The following is a 15,226-nucleotide window of genomic DNA, read 5'->3' on the forward strand; positions in this document are numbered from 1 at the left end:
GCGCTGCCCGCCCGGCACCGGCACCCGAGCCCCGCGGGGAGCCCGGCCCCGCCGCCGCCCCTCAGGGCTTCCCCCGGGGGTGCGGGAGCCCCTCACGGGCGGCCGGAGAGCCGGGAGGGCCGCCGGTCTGTCAGCCCGGCCCCACGCGCGGGGCGTGCTTCCACGTACAAATACTGAAATAAATAATAAAAAAATACAACGCAGTTTGGCGTCGAGGTGTTTGTGGGGAAAGCTCGGCCCCGGCTGAGACCAGCGGGAGCCCGGCGGGAGGCTCGGGGTGGGAGCCCCGTCAGGCGGCCGCAGCCCTGAGGGAACCGCTCGGCCTCTAAGGCGAACGGCCGGGGCTGTTCCTAATTAAAGGAAGCAGAGCTGCCTGAGCTACCCGTGGGGACAAGGAAACTGCAGGAGAAGCAGGAAACTAAAGAATGGGGTGAGGGAAATGGTGGCTCGCGTAAACATAATGAAAGTTCATTAATTTTTAGACATCATTGTCGGGAGAAACTCATCTTTCGTGATCTCGAGGGAACGTATGATTTAGGGTTAGATCCTCTGAAGTCTTTGGAAATGTTTCCATTGACTTAAGAAATGTTGGATCAGAACCTTGCTTCTTAATGCGCTCAATCATTTCTGCTGCAGTACACAGTGGCTTGGGAAGTTTCAGACATTTACAATTGGTATGTTTTTCTCAGCTCCATGAATTATATGTTTCATCAATTTTGAAACAAAATGTTCCTGATTAGTAGCAGACAAAAATATGGGATAATATTTTCTCGCTGAACAATCAGGTTTAAATAATGGTCAAATAAATCACTAAGCGTTTTTGTTTTTTACCTCATCTGATCGGGACACTTGGTGTTTTTGTTCTGACACTGCTAAGAAAGCTACCGATCTCTTGGGGTGACTGCTGCCATTCCTTCTGTGACCAGTAATATCACAGAATCATGCTTATACCCTACAGGAAAACAACAACAAGAGAGAAATATTTGAGCATAGTTAGAAACGCATTCTGTTTTGCATCCCTCTGACAACACAAAGCAAATTTAAACCCCTCAGTGCCATACAAAGCAGCTGGACCATACTGGGCAATCTGGCTCATTATGTATAAATCTCTTATCTTTGCCCTATTTTTCCACATTCCTTATTGCCAAGGCTGTTTGTATGGAAAGAGGATTTGTACAAGAATTATTTCCCACCTGAAATCATAATCCTCTTTGTGACATTGTAATAACTTCTTCAGCAACCACATGTAATATCATAAACATGCACTGATGACTTCAGCTGGAAACTAGGAAAAAAGAGCTATGAAGAGACGCAATCTGTTTTCTTGGAAACATGGGCCATAATCTTGCAAACATTCTTGCACATGAATTATTGTAAGCATATGTGTAGTCCTATTAAATGCCCCGAGCCTAAATTATCCCTTGTGTAATTCCACTGTAATCTATAGAATTAATGTGGCTCAATGGAAAACTATCAAACACGCACTTCTATTCATTTTCGACTCTGTGATGGAAGCCCTATTTAGCGTCAATGATTGAAGCCATGTAATGGGGTGACTGGCAAGTTGTCCGTTTGGATTTGGGCCTAGCCCTGCCTGGGACGGATCATCATCTCTTGCCTACCCATCTGATCCTGATAAAGTGCCTTGGTTTAATTATCTGGCTCAGCTGAGCGGGAGCTGGATGATTTCCCTGAAGGATGGAGAGTGTGTTTAGGCGAGCTAAACTGTGCTCAGGAAGCTCCTTTGCCAAGTCTGGCTCCAGAAGGTGATACATAAGAAGGGGGCTCTGCTGAGAGGGGGCTTGTTTAGGGAGGGGAGCAGAGCTCCTTGGGGGGAAGGAGGTGCCGTCAGCCTTGGGGCTGGGTGGGAGATAATGCCACCAGGAGTTTGTAGTAGCAGATATGGGTGTAGCTCTGTCTGGAGCAGAGTGGGCTCCTGGGGGGGCTGTGCTGCAGCAGAAGAGAAGGATGAAGCTGGGGCCGTGCCCCTGTGGGGTAAAGGCAGTAGTGACTGGTGTGGGGAGTCCCATGCTGTGTCGTTCATGGTGCTACCTGGCTGCAGGTAACCATGGGGGAGCTGGCTGAAGAAAGGGTGCCTTAAGGAAGGGGAAGCACTCTAAGCTTTCTGAGTTACAACCGTTCCTTTTCTGAGCATTGAGGCTGGGGGGAGAACACTGTGAGTACTGACCTGGTGAGGCAAAGGACAAGGCTGTGCTGCTTGTTTCCCCTCTGATGCACTTCAGCTGAGAGGCAAGGAGCTAAGACCTCTTGCACTTCCTCTGAACTTGGTGGTGCCTTTCCTGGGCAGTCCTGTCCCACGTCAGTGTGTTAATTAGTCCTGGCACTGTGAAATGACCTGTCCTACTGCTGCTCACTAATGTTTTAGCCTGATTCACTGATGTGTAGGACTAAAGTTAATAACCAGCTGCAGGATAGATACAGCTTGTGAGTCTGTCTGCAGCAAGACTTGCATCTCCCTGCTGGTTGATTCCTGTTCAGAACAAATGTTAGAACAGCATGCAGTAATATTTAAAAAAAACTGCCTAAAAAGAGCTGTACAGAACGGGCAATGGTGAACCCTACCAGTACTCATGTATGTCCTGGATTTTTCATTTACTAGGAGTCCTTTCCAAAATAATCAGTGATGTCTCCCTAGGGAAACCTAGGTAACATCCGTTGATGTGTTACCTCAAATATTTAAAACATTGCTATATTCATGCTACTAATTGTAAATATGTGGGGGGATTTTAGGGGGGTGTGCAGTCCTCCCCTCTGTGCTTTAAGAAAACATGCCATACTGTATGTATATGGTATCGCCTTCGTGTCTGGTTTAGCAGACTCCATTCTCATCCTACATGAGATTCTCTTGCCTTGGAGAACAATTACAGATTGTATGAGGTGGTTGTAGCCACTCCGCTCTCCTCTCAAGCAGACTACAGAAGACAACATTTTCTTGGCAGTCATTAATTCTACCTAAAAGGCTGGCATTTACAAGTGTTTCAAAAACCAACATCTGGAAAAACAAAGCATGCGTGCTTCTTACAAATACCACAAAATATGGGGTCAGATTCAGCCTTGATGGAATTATCTGATACCTATGTTCTGTTTTTTCCCTGTATTGTTTGAGTAAAAAAAAAAAAAAAAAAAAAAAAAACATATATGGAGACTTCAGTGACACATGCAATGCCAAAATGCTCTGAGAATTGCATAGGGACAAACCTAAAATACTGTAGTAGAAAAAAAATACAAACCAAGACCATCCTTGAGAAGTGGCAGTAGTGGAAATCTCTGGTTGTGGGAAGGGTTTTTAAGCACAAGTTCTGGAAAGTATGACTGGGAGCTTTAATCTTCTTTTGGAGAAAGATTCCCCTCTGTATTTAGATTTTTACAACATAAATGTTACTCACATTCGTGACAAAATAACTCCCTGAAGTGAAAATCTCTACAGATACAAATACGTAGCAGTCTAAGCTTTATTTCACATACATATTCAGTTTTATTTCAATATCTAAATGTTCACTTCTTAATTCACCATTTTCTTCAGTGACTCTAGTGCTGAAATCCTTTTCTGTTCTCCTATGAAGATATTCCCTCCCCCCCGCTGTGAGGCTAGCTGTTGATAAATAAGCTGAAGATGGACATTTTGCTTTTTTATTTTTGAGATCCATCACCTATTAAAATGTGATAGTTGAATTCTTACCGGTGGGAGTACAGCTAGACAACAGTTCAGTGCCAAAGTACGTTCCTGGATAGAGCTTTTATATTAAAGACTTAAAAAATACAACTTACCTGCAGCCTGGTTAGCGTTATGGATTTCCTCCCCTCCTGTCCCAAATATGATTGATAGGTATGCTTCTGGTATTGGTTTTGAACTTGCTATAATTAATATACAAAGAGAAGACAAACAAGGACTTCAGGGCACTTGCTACGCAAAATGGTGAGATTTCAGCTTCAAGCTGAAATTTAAGCCTCAAGATTTCAGCCTCAAGCACTGTAACAACAAGTAAGATTGCTGGCTTGCAGTAGGTAGCAGAGATTCACTTCTCCCTCCTATTTGGCAACCTCATTTCTCTATCAGTAAGACCTAAACCACTTGCAGACGATCTTTGTCACCAGCATGTGTGTACTCAAGTGTTTTACTCCACTTGTCAACAAAGAATGTTAACAAACATCTGCTTTATTTTTGGTATTTACCTACAAGATCACTGTAGCAAAGCACACAAAGGCAATGCATGCATGGACAGTATATGTTACTAGCAATCATCCTTGTGAAGAAGTTGACAGAAGTGTATCTTCCTTTTTCTTCTTTTCTTCTTCATAAAGGAAGAAAAGGAAAAGCACTTGGCTTTCACGTGCCTACTGAAGGCAGACTTTGGTAGGCAGAAAACTTGGCACTGTATCTTCATGCTGTTGTTGAAGACAGCTACACCCCTGAAGAAATGGTGGCTTTTTCCTTAATTGTCCTCTAAAAATTTCCCATGTGAAGCTCTGCTTCAGTCTCACTGCTGCTCCCCGAGTTCACCAGGCAGCTTTGCTGGCAGCCCTCAGCATCAGAAAGCCGAGGTCCGGGCCCACCAAGCAGTGTACACTACAACTCTTCCTCCCAGCGACAAGCCAGAGGATATGTGCACACACTTAGAGTCCTGCATCTGCTTGCATCAGTGACAAAGAGAAATAATGCATGGTCTTGAAAGGATGCTAGCAGGTGAGGCTATCTTAGGAGCACACCCTCTGCTCTACCAAGCTGTGCCAGGCACGGGGAGAGCTGAGGGGCTCAGTGTGCCCAAAGCCACGGGGCGCTTCCAGCTCAGCGGACCTTAAAACTATAGAGGCTTGGTTTTGTGTCCTGTCTTCTGCTCTGACCAGACCTAAAAACGAACTGATATAAGCAGTTAATTCTGATACAGAATGCCTTTTATTGAAAACCAGACTATGCTTGAGCTGTGCTGATATTTTAAATGGCTGCTAAATTATCCAATGGTACTGTCGTTTTCCTTCTCAAAATCTGAATATGGAAAAGAAAAATAGAAAACCGTCCCCTTACTGCCTAGTTCAGTGACTTCTTTCAATTTTAGTTATCTAGGCTGTATTTTCTAAGTGAGACTGATTCCTAATCAGAAGTGTTTCCCACCTCTGACACAGTGGTCTTGAAAAGCTTGAGGAAATCCTTTGCTATTGTGTTAACTTCAGTTCATTACCCTTCTTTCAACATTTCAATTGTAGAGCTTTACTTAGAATAAGTTAATGTAGCTTTAAAACAATATATAAGTGATATTCAGCATCCTTTATAAGATTATTTGAGTCAAAGGAGAAACAGCTGATGAGTGTTGCACATGATGAGTGAATGGCTGAGATACAGTGGCATTTAGCCAGGGGCTTGCTACCACAGAGAGGAGACTGTTATTACAATAGTAGGGATCTCAAATCTGTTTGGATAAGAGAGGTTTCAAATAATCGGTGTCACTGTTAATGTACTTCAGTAGATGTTGGAGGATGTGATTCAGACTTCGGGGGAGAAAAGGGAATTTGGAACAGCTGATGCTCAGATAACTGAGACTGTACCGGAATACAGGATCCTGAGGTTTTCAGCTGCTTCATCCCAGATCATTAATCTTGTCCACTTTATGCTTGTGTTGCATCCCACAAAACTTCAGAATTTCCAGAAGATCTTGAGTGTGGGTGGCTTTTTCCTTTTTTTTTTTTCTTTTTTTTTTTTTTCTTCTCTTGTGTATGGTGTGGAGAAGTCTTTTCTTTCCCAGAGTGGCAGAAAGGCTTAATATCTGAAGTAGTTATTTGCTAACTTTTAATGAAAGGAATACTGAGTTGTAAACAGTAGGTAATAGTAATACTTTGTGTGTGCTAGGTGTGCTTACTCGTAGTAAATGCGGTATTGGAGATGCTACTGTTCTGAACATGAAGTCCTCTTGTGCATTTTGCCTGTTGATGTGCCTCCAAAAAGGGGTGGGGAGGGAGAACTCAGTGCAAGCATGGGTAATGTTTACTGGTAATGTTTACAAAGGAAGCTTTATGGAGATTAAAAATGCTAAGTAAACAGACAGCTTTATTTTGTATCTGCATTCTGTAATAAACTCTCTTTAGAGGAAAAAAGCTTGGAAAATGAGCGTGATATTCTAGAAATACTCATGACATGCTAGCCAGCACAGTTCAGTGTTACAGACTGGCTGTAAATTCAGCCTACAAGGTATTAGAACCTTAACTGCTATGTTATATTCTGAATCTGCAAAAAAATAAAAAACTGAAGGGAGGGGAAGTTGGCAAGGCAGCAGTGATAACATCTTTCCTGTCAGGATTGTTAAATCTTTCCTAAAGCAGTTCTGAGATGGAAGCAGCTCTCTGTCCTTCCTCAGCCTTCCTATTCCACCCCCTTACTGCTACTTAAGGAAAAAGTTACATGAAGGTTTTCAGGAATTCTCTCTCATCTGGAGAGGAATTAAAAATATGCTCATATCTCTGTATTGTACTGGTAAACCTGTAAATCCATGACAGAAGAGCAGAGAATACTTACACCAATAATGTATCTGTTATGTGCCTAACTACAGTGAAAAATCGGATATAGCTAGCACCCTTTTAGAGCCATGCTACTTTTTTTTTTTAATAGAATTTTTGCAAGTATTTAATTTAGAGCTGTTAAGATATCAAGTGCTGCCTTACAAATATTGCAGCATTATTTTTATCTTGCTTTTCAGTGTAGATACAAAAAAACATTAACTGTGATTCCCAGCTTTATATATATATATATATATATATATATATATATTTTTTTTTTAAATACAAATGGTTGCCTGCAAAAACAGGCCTTGTTTGCTTCTGCTGAATAGTAATTTCTGGACTTCACCTTGGCAACGAATGTTAGGGAGATATCTTTTAAGCCACTGGATTTGAGGTTAGGACATTCATTTCAGTGTCAGCTGACAGCCTAGGCTGGATCATAAATGAAAAGCAGGGGTGTTCGATTGCACTGTATAACAATAAAGCAGGAAACACTAATTACCAGACTACCGGCAACTGAAAGTAGAATTTACAGTAATGCTAACCAAGCAGATCCAACTGATACAACACTGCAAATACCCATGGTTTCTTAAATGAAATAGAGGGGGGCTGATTTTTAGAAACCTACTGTGCACCAAGGCATAGAAGAGGCACAATCAGCCACAACAGTGCAAACAGTTCTAGCTATCTACTTTCTTCAGTTCCTCCTCTGAAAGTATTTATGACTGTTCTGACCTGCAACTTCACTGCATGGATTAGAGTATTTCCTATGTCTTAATCTTTATTAAAATAAAAGAAAAAAGTGTGTGCGTATATATATTAAACAAGTCATTACACAGTTAGTATTATCTGCTGCATACTGAAAGGGCAACTTCATCTACAAATACTATCTCTCCCTTTCTTTATGAATGAAATTTGTACAAAATCTCTTGAAAATTGAACAGTTAAGTCTAAATTTAGTACTTGAACCCTGTTCTGGAAGACCACAGTGCTGCACAGTCGTGAATATCTGATCTGTGTTCTTGGAAAAACTCAGATGAAATCCTCTGGGTGGAATAGTGATGAGAATATAGTAATGCTGGAGTAGCGTCTATGCTACCATTAATGAAGCATCAATTCACGGTAGTCTTGTGTAGCATGTATAATATCTTAATTGATGAAGTGTTTGATGAAGCTTGTTTGAAACAGCCAACATCACTTCCAGAGACCCCCTACTTTCTCCGTTTTTGTCTGTTGTTATTCTTTCCTCAAGTCTCTCTCTGATTAGATGGTAAATTTTAAACATCTCATTTAGCTTTATTCTTCAGGTATGAGCAAAGATAGCAAAAGGCATGTGTAAAACCGCTATCGACAAATAGATCTTTAGATACATGCATGGTTAAAGCCTATCAGCGACATAGCTAGATGTGGAATTGCTTATTTTTGTTACATGCGTATTTGTCTGACCCACTAACTGTAATATAGAGCATGCTAAACTCTTTCTGGAGTGGGGATGTAGAAAAAATAATAGAAGCTATTAAATGAGAAATTTTGCACTGTGCAGGATAGTCACTTGAGTTTAAACAAGCGTGTCAGCAGAGGCTCATCTTTGTGTAGCACGTGACACTTTCTCTTCGTTATCCATTACCATTGCAGCGTGAAACAGTAACACAGATGAAAAATGATGTCTGCAGCTATTGCAGGGGAAGCTACTGGTTTGCCTGTCCTTCACAAAGCTGCTTTCTGCAAGATGAACCAAAGTAATTCCTATCAACTTTAATAATACTGGTCATAAGAGTATCGTTACACTATAAGGAAGTATGGTGACAATAAAGCAAATCACATCCAAGTTTCAGGAAGATCTAAATTCAAACAGTTGTACCTATCATTTATTGGGGCAATGTGCACGCAGCCTTGGCGGGGGCCAACAACAGGAGTATCAAAGAACAGAATGAGCCAAGGAGCTTCTTCAAAGACTTTACGTGGTACTCGCTCGTGCTCTGACACTGTGACCAGTCCTAGCGGTCTTCTAACTTTTAACTGTCAGGTCTAAAACAAAAATATAACTCAGTCTTGTTTAAAAATATGTTTTATTGAAAGGTCTTGCTTTCTGCTGTAGAACTTGTTCTGTCCCACAAGAGACACTCCCCAGTGCAATGCTCTGACAAATAAGCTCCACTGAAACGATCTTTGTTCATCCCGTGTAAGCTGTCCTTCTTTCACACAGCTTTATTAAGTGAATGGAAGACTGAGCTTGCTTAAACTATAATTAAAAAGTAATGTCCTAGGGAATGGATATCTTAAACACGACATTCAACAGCCAGCTTGTAATTACTTTCCTGAAATTCAGATTCATTTCAGGAAACTAGATGCAGATTAAATGGTGTATGTTCTATTCCTAGTGCTGATAAACATCTAATACATACTCCAATGATCAAAGCTCTTGCTTACATCGCAGCTGGTGATGTCCCTTTCTTTGACTGAAAGGAAAGACTTTACCTATGTGCAGACTAACAGCAAATACTTTACTGCTCTGCCCTGAGAGCAGTACTGCATTCAATTGTAGAAAATACTCATGAAGAAAACATTATTGCTTATCCTTGATATAATACCTTACATTTTTATCTAACATTGGCTATTTTATGTTTCTAATTTGCATAATACATTGTAAAGCAAAGGAAAATGGTGACTTTTTAAAGCTTCAATGTTTTTGAAATGTATGACCGAATAGTAGTCTGCCAGGCTTTAACAAAGTACAGCACTGAAGTGGCAGAAGTGACGTGAGAGCGCTGTCATTGCAGTCCTTGTGCATTTGTGTTCGTTCCCAGTGCTGCCGTTGGTGAGAGCAGAAGTTCCTTTAAAGCAGAGAGGAAAGCTGTGTCAGATCAGCAGCTTGTATCTGCACGCTGCTGTAACGCCCTATCCCCCTAAGCTGACTGCTGGTTTCAGATGCGATCAATACAGGGAAGGACAGCGTAAACAGATGATTTGAGGGGGAATTTGAGGGGGAAGTACCGTGCAGATAATGTGTTTGAGCTACCATTACGGTATCTAGCACAGGTCTGTAGCCTTCATTTCCGTCGTGAAGATGGAGGACATGCAGTCTTTAAAGAGAGATGTTGATGGTACAAGGTGTTTCTGCTATTTGCAAAGGACTTAAGTGTGGGGCAAACAGCTGTTAACTGGGTTGTGCCAGTTGGTGCTGAACCAAGCAGAGCTCTGTGTGCCCTGCGGCTCAGACACTCCTCCACGTAAGCGACCTATTTTCTCTATTGTCCCAAGAAAAAAAGGTTGCTTTGTGGATGCAGCCTGTGATACCACGATGGCTAAGGCACGCTGTTAAGCTTACTTGGGGCTGAAAGAAGGAAAAGGTGGTCTCACAGGACTAAGCTAGGTTCGTTTATGTGCTGTGGCCCCTTGCACAGATGCAAGAGTATCTTTGGCTTTATAAACATGATTTGTAAACATCTCTGAATTGGTCTGTGTGCTGTTTGCATAGGTCAGTCTTTTGTTTCAAGCCACTACCTGGCTGTCATTGTTATGACAGTGTTCTTGCACTAAAAACAGGTGTGTATAGATTTGTGTGAGAACCACCTCAGAAGTTACCTTTGTGATTTTGACTTACTGTCCAAGAAATTTGTTTGTCCCCTGAAATCATTAATGGTTTGTAACACGCTACAGAGTGGCATAACCTTATTAAAATGGCTAGTGTGAAAGTTAAAAGCTATCTGCTTTATTGGCTGAAAGTAGATCAGCCTGTTTAGATTTCTTCTGGCATAACATAGAAATAATCTCTTAAGCTGTTTTTATCAAGCGTCAGTTCTCTTCCCATATCATTACTTTATTGCAGCCCAACTGGCGCTCCTCGTTTATTTTCCCTTCCTTCTTTTAAATAAAATTAACCAGCTTTTATTGTATATGCACTATGTGTTTTCCCTTAGAAGACAACCAGGTCAAAAGTGAAACAACTCTGAATATTTAATGCTTGTCAACTATTGCATATCTTGATAAAACAATCTGATAACTAAAACTCATTTTAAATTTGGCTTCCAGGCTAGGACTAAATGAAGGAATTTTTGGATGCCTTCTCTTCTCTTTTGAATCTTTGCCAGTTTTGATGATGGTATTTCAATAAAGTAATATTTATTTTCTTTGAAAAAAAGCACATATTTATTCCTTGTTTTTCTTTAAATCCATAAGATACTGTTTTCCTCTTTTGGACATGGAGAAAGAAGAGGTAATACATGACAGAGGCTTGGAGTGAAATTTATACAACACAAACTTGTTTGCCTCAATGTTAATATTTAAGGGAAAGAATGAGACACAGCAAAACGCGAGAAGCTAAACAGAAGGAATCTAGTCAGTGAGCTCTAAGTCTTTGGAGTAGATTGTCAGGATACTTTTTTGCGTTTCACTGCTGGGAGCAGGAAGAATGTAATTTTCCTTCAGAACAATGACAGTTTGGCTGTACCCACCTACTACAAACAAAAGATAAGAGCTAGTCAATAATAAAACGATAGTTGACTTCGGCTCCACTGCTTTTGGAGAGAACTAGCAGTTACTTGAGATAATCTTTTCAAGGAAAAGTCAGTCTGGTTGATAACAAAACTTCCTTGAACAGCGTTTAAGCCAGGAACTCCTTTCTGTACTCTGTATGGTTACAAATGCAGTCTTCTTGCTGAAGGCTTTGGTCAAAGTCAGCCTGTGATCCTTCATTGCTGAGCTCTCCTAAGCAGTTCTAGCTGCTTTAACTTTACACACTGCTGTCATTTCTAACCCAAGTTTTCGCTTACTAAGACTGATTATAAACTGCTGAAATGTAAATTTCCTTAACTCAGGTTGATGCCTGAGCCAGTAAGCAGTAAGGAAAACAGCTTCAAATACAAGGAAGTGGGGTATTGTCCCACTCTCTTATGGGCTCACACCCAAACTGATCATCCAGATTAAAAACCAGTTTGCATTCACTGCTTCGCCTCAGTTTGGTCAATCTGGGAAATTTCGTGAAGCACATGCTTCTCGGCGAACACAGGCAGAGATTCTTTTGGCCTTGCTCCCAAAGGTTGGGAGGGAAGTAAAGGGGAAAAAAGTCTTCCCAAGACCTTGAAGATGAAACTCTTCCACATCGGAAGACCTGGAGCAGCTCGGTTTTTCAGAGCAGTCTCTTGAAAAGAAATCAACTGCTACTTTCAGAGCACTTATATGTGGGGTTACAAGTCTAAACAGGCAAGTGATTTCCTTCAGCAGCAGTGGTTACTACGCAGGTGATAGATGGAAGAACATTCTTGGGACTCTCTGGTGTTCAGAGCCAAACTCGTAAAGTTTATGAACCTGTAGTTTGAAAGCACACCAAACCCCTAAATCCAGCCCTGGGCAGGGCCAGAAGGGGCAACAGAGCAGCCAGAGATGCTTTCACAAAGGTATAAATCCACAGCAGGGTGAAGGATGGGATATGTTCTGCTTTGCTCCGAACAGAAGCAGCACGTGAACTCCGTGCTGTCGGAGCCTTGCCTGTGTTTATGTGCTGGGCGGCCTGGGAGGTGGCCGTGCTGCCGGGCCAGCAAGCGATTCAGGCACGGATGCGGTGCATGAATGGGAGCATTCATTGCCTTTCTCTTCTCCTGCTTCTCTGAGCCTCAGGGTGTGATCCTGTGCTGCTGCCCCTAGCCAGGCGCGGAGGAAGAGGCTGCCTCTGTCCTCCTTCCCCTCTACTCCAGTTTCCTTGTAAAACTAAAAGCAAGGTTCAGCTCAGAGAGCACCGATCTAAAATAACGTGCCATTAGCCATAATAAAGTCCAGCCTATCTCCAATTTACTGAACTATCTGCAACTATGTAGAAAGTCCTGATAAGATAGTCCTCACACCAGTTGGAGAGAGGAAAAAAAAAAAAGAAAAAAAAAAGAAGATGTTAAGCAGATCAGAACTGCTTTACTCAGGCCATTTTCAAGGACCCGAGTATATTTTGTACAGATCCCTTCCCACGTATTCTTAACCTATTAGCTGCTCTTTAATGTCAGGCACAATCTGGGGCAAAAACCACAAAAAGTGTCTGTTCCAAACTCACATGTGACCACATCAAGGGACTCTAATTGTGTCTCTCCCACAGCTCAGGATTATTAAGCCTGTTGGACAGGTTATAACGGCTGGTTTCCCCACAGGGCCTCGCAGCAGCATGACAGTCATTTTCTACCTAATGTTTTACGAAAAGCAAAATACTCCTCTAACTCCTGTTTCCTAACAGCAGGACCCACAGTTTGTGTTCAGCTGAATGCCATCCCCCGTTTCCTACCCGAATAACTGCTGCAGCTTTTTTGACATCTGATGCTGAGGAAAAGGCTTTAGAGTGCGAGTCTCCTTCCGTGGCAGCACGAGGAGCTGCTGTTGGCTTCACCACAATGTCTGTAAAGTATTTCTACTTTTCTTTGAGCTTTTTTCTTTGTATATGTTTCTGTAGCCAGACACATAGCTCTGTGTGCGCGCAGATGACAGATGTGTTTATATTGCTTCGGAGGTGGAACAGTGTGTAGAGTTACATTTTGCCAGATGAATGTGAAATATTAAAGTAGGCTTCACATACTTAGCTCCAACAAAATAGATTTCAAAAGTGGTTCCTATGGATAGCATACTGTTTCCCACGACAAAATCTTAAGTGCGTATCATAATGCTGAAAGTAAGGTGCTCAAAATGAGAAGGTAGGATATACTGAAACTCAGTCCCTGTATTGGGAAAAGAGAAGGGAATCTCTGTTCCTTCCCCTACAACACATAGTAAGGCTTTTTTTCCCCCTCTATATATTAAAGCGTGAAACAGTTCAATTCTTCCGACTGACAGTTTGCTCTCTGTGATGTAACCCTGATGAGGGTAAGCATGTGAGCTTTGAAGGAAGTACTACTTGTGTCTATAAATACTGTGCCTGTGCATGACACTTGTCACCTTTTTATTTATCTTAAGAACTGAACAAAAAATTTCAAAACATGTACTACAGACTATAAGGACGGCGTTGACAAGCCCAGAGGAAAAATGATACTGCTTTAATGCTTTGGGGGGTTTGGAAGACTGCAGAGTACAAACTGTCATGAAGCCAACTTAATATAACTGTTTCTTTTATACTCTAAGGATTCACAAGGGACTTCACTGCTAGCATACAGGAAATAAAGTCTGTTGTGCTAGAACAAGACTTTGTTTCTTACAATTTAGAAAACTACACAAAGTTTCCTTACAGGAAATGTTACAATTCATACAAATTCCCATATTTATTTGTAGACAAAAATTGCTATTCACATAGCAGGAAAAGTAGATGAAAACAGATGGCATAGACTTAAGGCCATTATGGGTATTGGTGAACAGACCTATATGATGCCAATAAATACAACTACACAAAAATGTACTTTAATGTAGAGAGATCTTTATTATTGTCTGCTTTTCCAGTAATGGCCGATTCTTTTTCTAACAGGAATCCTTGAAAATAAATTGTTACATGAATGAATTTCTTCAGTGAGGAACTTTCAGAGTTTATTTTAGGTGAAGCCTGTCTTCTCTTGTTACACTATTCGACCAAGATAGACTGACTTGGGATATTTTTCCTTTAGAGCAGGCCACTGAACAATGAAGTAATCTGAAAAGTAGTAAAGAATCTTTCCAGACAGGGATAAAGTTTCCACGCGGCAGATGCTTTCTACATACACAATGATTGCTCTTTTTATTCCTAGAAGTCCAAGAAGAAGAGCAGATATACAGACAGGAACACATGTTCCTGGTCCATTGCACAGTATCTAAAAGAGAAACATTTGATAGAAGTAAACCGTGAGTTTTTTTCATATAGTAAAGAATTAAAAATGCACATATTCTAGTAACATTAAATGTTACACACACACACACACAAAAAAAAAGATTACAAAGATATTTTAAACAGAAGAGGCAATTGAATATGTAAAAAAAAATATGGGGTGGGAAACCCAAGACATTATTTCAAAGTAGCTGCCAAAGGAGATCATCACTTCATTCTTCAAGGGGAAGAAGAGCTCTGAAATGGTACAGGCTGCCTAAGAAGGAAGCAGAAAGAACTCCCGGGCTCTTGGATTTATAACTAAAACAGCTTCCATTCTCAATCACAGCTTTGTGTTGTATCACTCATGAGATTTATGCACAGATTAAGCATAATAAGGCCAAAGAAGTTTAATTAGGATTACTAAACCTTGGATTCAGTTATAAACCTCTTGAACTTTGGCTTAAGTCAGCAAAACACTTGCCAGTTCAGCAAAAATGTGCTGATGAATTAGGACTTTCATCAAAACCTACTAGCTGATCTGCATGACCAGAGATCTTTTTTTATTTTAGTAAACACTAGTATTTAGCAAAATGCCTTCCTTAGGTAGGCTTATTTCTATGTATGTGTTGCATACTTGTAGTAGAGAGTCTCAAATTCACATGTAAATGTTAACAGCAAAAGAAAGTGGTCTTTCAAACTTAGACACTGATAAACTGACAAACAGCTTGCTTAAAACTAAAAGCTTTAAAGCAGGGTACGTATCAGGCGTACTACCTGAGTATCAAAATTGGTTTCGGGCAAGGAATTTCTTACTAAATTTAACTGCTACCATGTAATCAGCCCTTTTCTGCACAGCTGGGGGTCATGTGGAAATAAAGAGTTCTTTTACAAAATTGTGGTCCTGTATCCTATGAACTTACATTTTTGTTCCAAGTTCAACAGCTTGTGAAAAACGTTATATTGGTGGGGTGG

At 41.0% G+C, this 15,226-nt stretch overlaps 1 protein-coding gene across 2 annotated transcripts in view; it reads right to left on the minus strand.

Moving 5' to 3' along the window:
* Positions 1-916: 916 nt before the first annotated feature.
* ALG14 (ALG14 UDP-N-acetylglucosaminyltransferase subunit) overlaps positions 917-15,226 on the minus strand; it is a 34,398-nt gene continuing 20,088 nt past the window's right edge. The window contains exons 4-5 of one of the 2 annotated variants that reach the window (XM_082766491.1): positions 3,790-3,876; positions 917-952 (exon numbers count right to left, since the gene is read on the minus strand). In XM_082766491.1, coding sequence (XP_082622617.1) covers positions 932-952; positions 3,790-3,876 — 108 coding nt within the window. In that variant the 3' untranslated portion in view covers positions 917-931. Of the gene's footprint in view, positions 953-3,789; positions 3,877-13,856; positions 14,259-15,226 lie in introns of those variants that run through there. The other variant, XM_082766490.1, reaches the window with a different exon arrangement.

This window comes from Aythya marila, assembly GCF_965140915.1.
Source record: "Aythya marila genome assembly, chromosome: 8".
Taxonomy (NCBI): Eukaryota; Metazoa; Chordata; class Aves; order Anseriformes; family Anatidae; genus Aythya; species Aythya marila.